General features: G+C 60.4%; 1 protein-coding gene across 1 annotated transcript; it reads left to right on the plus strand.

Annotated features, from left to right (window-relative positions):
• The first annotated feature begins 204 nt into the window (after positions 1-204).
• Positions 205-6,144, plus strand: LZTS1 (leucine zipper tumor suppressor 1). Its single transcript, XM_075174681.1, has 3 exons — positions 205-692; positions 1,182-2,003; positions 3,347-6,144. The coding sequence occupies exons 1-3, from the start codon at positions 342-344 to the stop codon at positions 4,010-4,012; spliced, it is 1,839 nt and encodes a 612-aa protein (XP_075030782.1). The 5' UTR covers positions 205-341; the 3' UTR covers positions 4,013-6,144.
• The last annotated feature ends 3,732 nt before the right edge of the window (positions 6,145-9,876 follow it).

Raw genomic sequence — 9,876 nt, forward strand, 5'->3', positions numbered from 1 at the left:
ACACCGAGGTGCACGCCCCCCCTTTGCACAAGCCCCTTCACATGCCGATGCCAGCAGGTACCCAAACGTGCGTGCAAGGCCTGTGTTTGCACATTCACATCGTCAGAAACCGCCCCGCTCCTGCCGGTGCTCGACCGTGGGCGCAGCAGTTGCACCCACCTCCCAAACCGCTTTTCCTCACCCTGCTCTCTTTGCCTCCCCCAGGCTCGCAGCTCCGGGGCGCAGCGAGGTCTTTGCTATGATTGCAGCAGCGGCCATCTCTGCCCGCTGCCCAGAGCCCTCGCCGCACGGTTCAGCCGGGCTCCGCTCCCCCCCCTGCATGCCCCCCGCCCGGGAGCAGCATGGGCAGCGTCAGTAGCCTCATCTCCGGCCACAGCTTCCACAGCAAGCACTGCCGAGCCTCCCAGTACAAGCTCCGCAAGTCGTCCCACCTGAAAAAGCTCAACAGGTACTCGGACGGGCTGCTCCGCTTCGGCTTCTCCCAGGACTCCAGCCACAAGTCCAGCTCCAAAAGCAGCAAGAATGAGGACTTCTTTTACATCAAGGTCAGCCAGAAATCGCACGGCTCCCACCGAGCGGACTATACCTCGCTTGCCAGCGGGGAGCTGGGCAGCCAAGCCGGCACGAGCAGCATGGACTTCGGGACGCCCACGCCGCAGAAGCTGATGCCCTTTCCCAGTCAGCTGGAAGTGGTTAGTAGGGGACGCGGTGGCCCCAGAAGTCGGGGGTGTCCCGCTGGACTGCATCTGCCCTCGGAGCGGGTGCAGGTCCCACCCAGCGGGTGCAGGGTTGTCCTGGTCCTGGTCCAGGAGAAGGCTCAGAGAAAATAGTTTGTGCCGAGGAAGGGGGAGGAGAGGGGCAGCGGGGAGGTGCTGAGGGCACCCTGCCACCCTCTGCTTTCGGGAATTTGGATCAGCAATATGATCTGTATCCTTTCATTTCCAAACATGCCGTTTGCCTCCCGACGGAGGCAGTTTTAGCCATCAGCATCCTCCTGAGCTTTCAGCCCTTGACGGAGACCCAAGCTGTCCCTGCCATGCGGGTCTCGTCCTTGGGGACAGAAGGGATGGGGGGAAAGAGGGCACGCACGTTTGGGTACATGTCCTTGGGGACAGGAGGGATGGGGGAAGAGAGGGGACGTGGTGTCGGTCTGTGCTGACGGGCTCTGCTCTTCTCCCCAGGGCGCGGAGAAGCCGGCTGTGCGACCAACCGCCTTCAAACCGGTGCTGCCCCGGTCCAGCACCATCCTCCACTCCTCCCCAGAGAACGGGGGTCACCTCTCCCAGCAGCTGCACCCCCCAGACAAAGCCAAGGAGCAGGAGCTGAAGCCGGTGCTGTGCTCGGGGGGTCTGTCCGACTCCGGCAGGAACTCCATGTCCAGCCTCCCCACCCACAGCACCAGCAGCAGCTACCAGCTCGACCCCCTCGTCACGCCCATGGGACCCATCAGCCGCTTCGGGGGCTCAGCCCACAACATCCTGCAGTGCGCCATCATCCAGGACAGCAACATGATGAGCCTCAAGGCCATGTCCTTCTCCGACGGGGGCAACAAGATCCTCAACCCCGGCAAAGCCCCCCACCACCATGCTGCCGAGAAGACCACTTGCATCCGTTCGCCCATCTCCACGGACGAGTCCACCATCCAGGAGCTGGAGCAGAAGCTGCTAGAGAGGGAGGGGGAGCTGCAGGAGCTTCAGTCAAGCTTCGAGGAGAAGGAAGTCAGCTCCTGCCAGGCTTATGAAGAGAAGCAGCGGCGCTGCAAGGAAGAGCTGGAGGGCCTCAAGCAGAAGTGCAACAGCAAGCTCAAGCAAACCTCGCAGAAAACCCAGCGGACGCAGCAGGTCCTTCACCTCCAGGTGTTCCAGCTGCAGCAGGAGAAGAAGCAGCTCCGGGAGGAGCTGGAGAACCTCATGAAAGAGCAAAACCTGCTGGAGACCAAGCTGAGGTCCTACGAGAAGGAGAAGACCAGCTTCGCCCCGGCGCTGGAGGAGACCCAGTGGGAGGTAAGTGGCACTTACAGCAGTATCTCGGGCTGCCAATGTCAAAAGCAAAGCGTGTGCATGGAAGGCGATAGTTCCGGCACCAGCAATAAACCACGCAGCTCTTCTCCATTCCTATACCTACATCCAGCAGCTCCACGGAGGGTTTGAGCAGAGCAGATGATGCACGCACTAAGCCCAGGCTGTAGGAGAGAGATTAAAGCCGAGGAGAGCCCGAGTCTGTCACGTGGAGGATCTGCAAGTTATAACTGAGTGACTCACTGCCCCTCTTAACCCCTCGGCACTTCACATCATATAAGGAAACAACTACTGCATAAAAAAAACAGTCATTAAAATAACTTTGCGTTTCCAACCTCCAGCACAGGGTTTTCCAGGCTGCCTGCCCCAATGGAGCAGTAAAGCTGCCTTCCCACGTGTAAATAGGAACTACTAGGACTTGCCACGGTCATTTATTAGAGAGCAGTAAAACCTTCCACTCTCTGCTTAAGCTTAATTTTCTCACTGATTGGGTATCGCTGAACAAAGACCGCTAAACTGCTGAAAATGCAGAAGCGAGCCTGCTCACCCACCCGAATAACACACACCGATACCATTCCACTGCGGCTGGGCAGGCAGCAGCATAGCTGTTGCCCGGCGTGCTTCGAGGAGCGTGGTGCTCCCCTTCGCTCCCTCGCGTGCAAGGATTTCTCATACCACTTTCAGTACCTCTAGTTTATTTATTTGCGTTTTCGAGACACCTTTCCAGGCTGTTCGCAAGCCCTACCGAAATTCCATCCGCAGGGTCCCTCCAGGAGTGGCTGGATGCTGGACGGGGGTTCAGCTGTCTCCCGGAGCAGCTGCACCAGCCACGCTTTGGGCTCCAGCGGGATGCTCCCGTGGGATTTACATGCTTTGCTCCCAGCTGCGATTTTGCGGGGTGTCGGGTGCAGTCGGGTGTCTGCTTGCAAAACAAGCTCAGCGAGTTTAACTGAGCGCGTGAGCTGTCAGCGGTGGCTTCAGCAAACGTGTTGGACGGGGCGTGGAGACTCAAGCACTTCTCGACACCATCCATTTCCACATCTCAGCTGAGGTGTGTCAGCTCCTTAAATCCTCACGGATGGTCACAAGCAGCCCTCCGTGTCGGCTGGGGTGTTGATGCATGGAGAGCGTGGGGTCCCCTCCAGCCCCCCCGAGAGCTGGGCCGTTGCCCTCTGTGCCGGCACATCTCCCTGGGTGGGATTTCACGGTCAGGGTCTCCGTATGCCGAATGCCGGCTGTGCCCAGCATGGCTTGCACGGGGTACCATGGGTGCCGCGGGCTTTCTCCAAGGTGCAGCCCTAACTCGGGTGCTGCATCCCTCCCCACAGGTGTGCCAGAAGTCGGGGGAGATCTCCCTCCTGAAGCAGCAGCTGAAGGAGTCCCAGACGGAGCTCAACACCAAGACCACCGAGATCCTCGGCCTGAAAGCTCAGCTGAAGGAGGTGAGGGTGAAGATGGAAGGGCTGGAGATGAAGACCCAGGACCTGGAGGGCTCCCTGCGCACCAAAGCCATGGAGCTGGAGGTGTGCGAGAACGAGCTCCAGCGCAAGAAGAATGAGTCTGAGCTGCTGAGGGAGAAGGTGAACCTGCTGGAGCAGGAGATCGTGGACCTGCGGACGGAGCTCGCCGTCCTCAAGGAGCAGCTGAACGAAGCCCGGGAGGTGGCCAGGCCCTGCGCCGTGGTGGACGATGCTCAAGCCCTGCAGGGAGAGGTGGAGAGGCTGAGGGCAGAGCTGAAGGCTGAACGGGACAACAACGAGCAGATGACCTCTGGCTTCCAGCACGAGCGGCAGACGTGGAAGGAGGAGAAGGAGAAGGTGATTCACTACCAGAAGCAGCTGCAGCAGAGCTACCTGCACATGTACAAGAGGAACCAGAACCTGGAGAAGATGCTCCAGCAGCTCGCTGCAGGGGAAGATGGCAAGGAGCCCATCGAGCTGGACATACCCGGTGCCGACGTCCCCTACGAGGACATCATCGCCACCGAGATCTGAGCCAGGTCTGCCTTCTCCTCCCTGCAGCTCGGGGGCGGGCGTCTCTTCCAGGCGAGAAGCGCTGCCCCGCAGCTCGGCCCGCGCCTTGTACAGTTCGGATGAGCCATGTATTTATTAGCGGAGCTGGTGGCCCGGCCAGCTCGCCAGCCCTTCTCCCCTCCCCGCGTCGCACCGCGGCGATGCCCTCCGCTGCCTGTCGTGTTACAGAGGTGAACAAGCAACTCGTGCCAATGGTGACGTGCCAGCAGCTCCCCCTCGCCCCCGCTGCCCCCTCGGCAGCACCCCTTCTGCCCCCTTGTAGGACTGAGAAGCCGGCGACGGGGGCGGTCGGGGAACAGGACTTCAGCAAATAACCTCCCGTCGGGTAACGAGATGATGCAAAACTCCCAAGGGATGCTCTGCTCCAGGCTCGGAGGGATCCCGTGACGGCACAGCTCTGGGGACGGGGACACCACAGCTCTTCCCACCGTCTTCGAGAGGAATCGGCCACGGCACATTTCCAACCGCCTCCTGCCGCCGGCGCAGGCTGCACCTCCACTTCTCCCATCCTTCGGCTGCTGTGGTGCCTCAGGAAGGACCCTGCCCGCGCACACGCACCCCCCACCTCCTTACAGCCCACCGAAATCACCTCCGACGAACGAGCACAGCCCACCCCGCACCCTGCCCCGCACCGGCACATCCCTCCTCCCTGGACCTGCGCAGCCACGGCGAGCCCAGCATTCCCCGCTCCGACAGACGAGGACTCAGCGTCCCTTTTCTCCAGCTGCCAGACGGGCAACTGGATTTAAGAATTAACAGAAATTTCCAAGCCGCAGTCTGACCCGAGGAATCGAGGGGGAAATCGGTTGTGTTTGCCCCACGACCCCGCACGCTCTCACTTGCTCACTGCGACCACCCCCCCCGGGAACCCCGGCTGCCTTATCTCCTCCCGTGCCCTTACGCCCACGGGATCCCGTCAACAGGAGCTGGTTAAAAAAACCCAAACCTCCACTTTCATTTTGTTTCCTACCCCAGCTCTTAAAATTTCACAGGCAAGCAGGTAACAAGGCTCCACTGCTCGTTACCAGCGGTGACCGTCCTGTCCCCCCACGGCTCGGCATGGGCCGGGAGGGAATCAGCCGGCACCCAGCTTGCCAGGGCGGAGGTCTCCTGCCGGGACCAGTTTGTGCTAGTGCAATGGTATTTTTACTGCAATATGTTTGTTTACCCACTAGCGAGCTGGGCGCCAGCCCGGGAAGCCCCGTCCCTGCGGGGTGGGGGGGGTCTTGCACGATCCCGTGCCGCAAATTCGGCCAAGGGCTCAACGCTGTGCACAAGCAGCAAAATTCAGCATCCCCCACCCCGCTCCAGCCAGCCTGTAAAGGCGACACACGGAAACCAGTCTGTGCCTTCTGCACCTGCCCCCCAGCACCCCCCGGCACCCAGCACAAGCCGATCCTTAGCCATGGTCCGCTGGGGAAGAGCCAACTTCAAATCCCGGTTCCAGCCCTGCGGCTGTAGGTCAGGGCCACGTCGGGCCAGCCAGCCTTTGCCCAGACCTGCTGAAGGATGTTTTGGAGAGAAGACCAGGGGACCGAGGGCGGCACCCGGCTCCGCTCTGGCTCGCGAGGCCAGAAGGGATTTTCTGCATCATCCAAGCCACAGCCCTGCACCGAGGGCTCCGCACGCCCTCCGCACCCCGCGTCGGAGCCAGAGCACGGCGACCAGGAGCTTTCCAGCGCCAAACGCTCACGGGGTGCCCAGGGGAGCAGAGCCCTCCCCGGCTGCCCCATCCCGCAGCCCCCACCCCAGCAATGCCCGTGCCCGCCTGCCCGGCCCCGTTCCTGCTCCCGCCGGCCTCGGTGGCACCGTCCCAGGTCCCCACCGCCCCAGCCCCGTGTCCCCCCCAGCCAGCGCTGTATGATGTGATCGCCCGGAGGCGTCGACGTGCTGCCTTTGCACAACGCTGTGTGTGACCGTCCGCATCGCAGGTGTGTCGCTCCCGGTCTGAGCCGCGGCCGTCCGCCCGCTCCGCGGCTGGCCGGGCTCCGCCTGTACATATAATTATTTTTCTGCAGGTTTTTTGGATGTTATTTCTGGTGACTGATGTAAACTACTGGTAATTTTATGTTTTTATTTATAAATAAATTTTTAAAAACTAACTTAGCCTCTCTGAGTGCCTGGCTCGGCAGCGTTCGGAGGGTTTTCATCGCCAGTGAGCAGCAATGCAGGACAGTGCTTTGCTGTGCCCCTCTCACATCCCCCCCCAAGCCACAAACCATTTATCGCGGCACACCAAGGTCCCCTTTGGGGACATCCTTCCACCTGGCCCTGTTTGTTTCCAGCCCCGCGAGCACTTTGCCGCGTGGGCGAGCGACATTATCTCCGCTATGCAGCTGGGATAACCCATGCATGGAAAAGCGGCAACTTGCCTCCGGCAAACACGGGGGTATCGGAGAGGAGGAGATAATCCGCCTGGCCCCGCTCCCAGCCCGCACCCCACGGGCTCTGCCCTCCTGCTCTGCAGGTGAGACCGATTTTCATCCCGACCCCGCGCAGCCCAAAGCCCCCAGCCCCGGCGGTCCCCGACCCACCGTCCCCGGAGCGGGCAGGTCCATCTCCCTGGCTGGCAGAGCCGGAGAAAACAATTACAGAGGGAGAGATACAGCGAAAACGCCTTAACAAAAGGCGAAGACATGTTTTGACTATTTAAGTTGTTTTCCTCCAAAATCGATCGACTCGGAGCCTATTTGCACTGCATGGATCTGGCGGTTTCACAGGTCTGAACAGCGTGGGGGGAGACAGGGGAGGGCTGGGGGGGGCAGAAAATAGGGGAAAACACTCAAATTGCAGAAAACGCCATTCGCCCTGACTCATCTGGCTGTTTCCACGGGGCACTCGCCCCACCACCGTGCAGGGTGGGGGGCCCAAGCCACACACAAGCCGCTCTGTGCCCCCCAAAAGGGCACCCAGCACTGGCACCCGGCTCCCGCCGACGCTTTCCAGGGAAACCTTGGCTTTGCTCATGCTGCCCGAGGCGTGAGGGAGGTTTATTTTTAGAGCCTTTGAAAACTGCTGAGGAGGAAGGAGATAGAAAACCACGTGCGAGGGCTCTCTTTCTCCTGAGCGGCACCTTCTGTTACAAATCACCTCCAACCATCGCCTGCCCTGGATGCAGGGTGCTGCCAGCTCGGCCGAGCCCTTCCCAGGCTTGTCCATGTACCTGGGTCAGGGGAGCAGCGAGGAGGAGACCCCCGAGCCGGCTGCTATCCCAGGTTATCCCAGGGGACATCCCTGTCCCGCAGAGGTCACGGCCAAATTGCAGCACAGCAAAGCAGAGACTTACCGGGGCTGAGCAGCAGGAGTCAGGGCAGGTCGAGGAGCAAGCGCTGCCTCCCCCAGGGCAAGGAAAAGCTTCCGAGCAATACCTATAGGCTGCTGCTTCCATAAAACCAGGTGAGGGTCCCACCCATTTTCCACCCAAACCCTAATGAAGCTACTGATGAGGAAAAGCTGTGTCCTGGTAGGGCTGGGAGCACCCTCCGCCCCAGGCGGCAGCAGCCGTCAGGTAGCGGGCACCACCCGGCCCTCGTGGGGCGGTTGCAGGGCTCGACGGGAGGCTCAGCTCCAGGGTAGGACGCCGTGAGGTTGCAAGGAAAGCTCAGCCCCACTGCTTCACGCCCGAGAGGAGGAGCGCGTGAAGGAAGGAGCAGAAAGCCCTGATAATATGGGGGTAGCCATTCCCTCGTGATGCGCAATGCTTCCTCCGTGGCAGGTGGAACATGAAGGGGATGGCACCGGTGTGTGTCGTGGCTCCCGGGCTGAGGAAGCGTCCGAGCAGGAGGGGCACGGGCGGCTCAGGTGAAGGGGGGCAAGACAGGAGAAGCAGCGCCAGCTCGTGCATCTCCCCCACAGTCACTGGGGTTCCCTGCTTGGTGTTAGCTTTGGGTTAGCTCTGCTCCAGCTGCCCGAGCGCCAACCGTCCTCAAACAGAAGGAGTTTGAATTAGTTGTTGAACTAATCAGCGGATGCAAATAAGCTTCAAGACAGAGAAAAGCTGATTTGCATCTTCTTTTAACACCCCGGTGCCAGTGCACCAGTTTCTGGCTATGGGGGGCAGAGTCAGACCTAAAAATCTCAGCAGAGACAAGACCAGGGCTGCCTTTGAAAGAGCAATTAAATCGAGCCACCTCGTGCTCGCAGGGTGATAGAGGGTCGGAGGCAAAGCTGCTTTTGATGTGCAAATAACCTGCAGCAGCTCTCCCCACCAGCCTGCTCCCCTGCCTTACATCTGCCAGTCCCAACTGAAAACCCAAGGGGCAGGGTGGAGGAAACGTGCCCAATGTTTGCTCTCCTCCCCTCCTAAATGAGCCGACAGCTGGCGTGTGCTTCTCGGAGGGACCTGACTGGCTGACATCGGTGGGCGAAGGGGGATAAGACCCCCAGGCAGTCCTCATTAGTCATTACCAAAAAAAAAAAAACCCCAGGAAAAAAGAAAACAGCATGTAAATGTGCTAAGGCAGCAGCTGGGAGATCAGCACGTCCCATTTAGCATGGTACCTGCTGTCTCCACGCCATGAAATATTGGGCTGTTTGTTCAACGTCCTGACGGCTCCCAGCGCAGCCCGGCCTGACGCCAGGCGGAGGGGCACCCCTTCCTCCCAGCCCCGAGTACCCCTTTGCTTTCCCACCCCATTTTCCCGGCGAAGGGCTATGTTCTCGGCTCAGTGCTAAAATAGCTGTGCTGCAAGCCCCAGCCTGCCCCGGGGGCCTCCGGCTGATGGGAGCTAAAGCTATTTTTGTCATTCCACTTAGAAGGCCCTGTGCCAGGCTCAGGCTGTTCGCAACCAGGGAGCCTCCAGTCTGCAGGACGGGGTCTGTTGTAACCCGGGAACCTGCCCACGTGCCCAGGGTGACAGCGACGCTGTGCCTGCGTCGGCAGATGCATTTTCTCCAGGAGCCAGGGAGCACGGGCAAGGAGGAACGCGGAGATTTCTGCCCTGCTTCGAGTCTCCGGAGCCGGAGGAGAGCAGGCTCAGGCGTGCCCGGCGGGAGTCAGTGCCAGCGAGGAGCAGCGTGGCACAGGCAGCGCAGCCCTTGCAGCCCGGCCACTTCCGTGCGTGAGTCCAGGGAGCAGAAGGGACAGGTCAGAGCTGGATGTTGCTGCCAAACCTCCGCCAGACACATGGGCCTCATTAAACCAGAGATCCTAGAGGTTTAAACAGCAAGCAGGCCTGTATTAACTCCCCCAGAAGAGAGCTGAAGAGCCTCAGCAGGCTGGTTTTGTGCCTATAAGCACAGCCCTCTCCCTTGACCTTACAACAAGCAAACCAGAACAGCCCTACCCCTGGCCCCCACAAGCACCGTTCAAAAATTCAGTGCCTTCGCAGTCAGCGGCACCCAAGCGAGCTGAGAAGCATCACCGCATGCACTGCCACGTCCAGTGGGTCTGATAATTTCTGAAGCAGTTCTTGCACTGCTGTCTAAATAATTAATTAAAAAACAAAAATGTTATTGCCAGGCGATACGGGATCTGAAACAGCCTTGTCCTTCTGGACTGCAGCAACACGGCTGATTCGGGAGCCGGCGTGCGGCAGCTCGCTCCATCCCCTCTCTGCCTGCTCCTGACAGGGCGCGCAGTGCCGCTGCGTGGCTGCCGCGCTCCATCCAGCGCCGCGCTCGCCGCAGCCCAGCCGGCCTCTCCCTGCGACGCAGGCTGAGCACGCAGCTCCCATGTGCTGCAGACAACGGCTATTTTATCCCCGGCACAAAGCCACCCTCACTATTTACATTCAGCCCAAACCTTCGTCTGGCCCGGATGAGCCACGCCATCATTGACGGCTTGCCTGCGTGTCAGAGCCGCGCGCCAGCCTGCTCTGAGCCAC

This window comes from Calonectris borealis, chromosome 27 (assembly GCF_964195595.1).
Source record: "Calonectris borealis chromosome 27, bCalBor7.hap1.2, whole genome shotgun sequence".
In the NCBI taxonomy this organism is placed as follows: domain Eukaryota; kingdom Metazoa; phylum Chordata; class Aves; order Procellariiformes; family Procellariidae; genus Calonectris; species Calonectris borealis.

Bases quoted from the DNA above. Each gene is read 5' to 3' on its own strand.
- LZTS1 (XM_075174681.1), top strand. From the start codon at position 342: ATGGGCAGCGTCAGTAGCCTCATCTCCGGCCACAGCTTCCACAGCAAG. The intron at 693-1,181 runs GTTAGTAGGGGA...TCTTCTCCCCAG, and splicing joins TTCCCAGTCAGCTGGAAGTG to GGCGCGGAGAAGCCGGCTGT. The intron at 2,004-3,346 runs GTAAGTGGCACT...CCCTCCCCACAG, and splicing joins TGGAGGAGACCCAGTGGGAG to GTGTGCCAGAAGTCGGGGGA.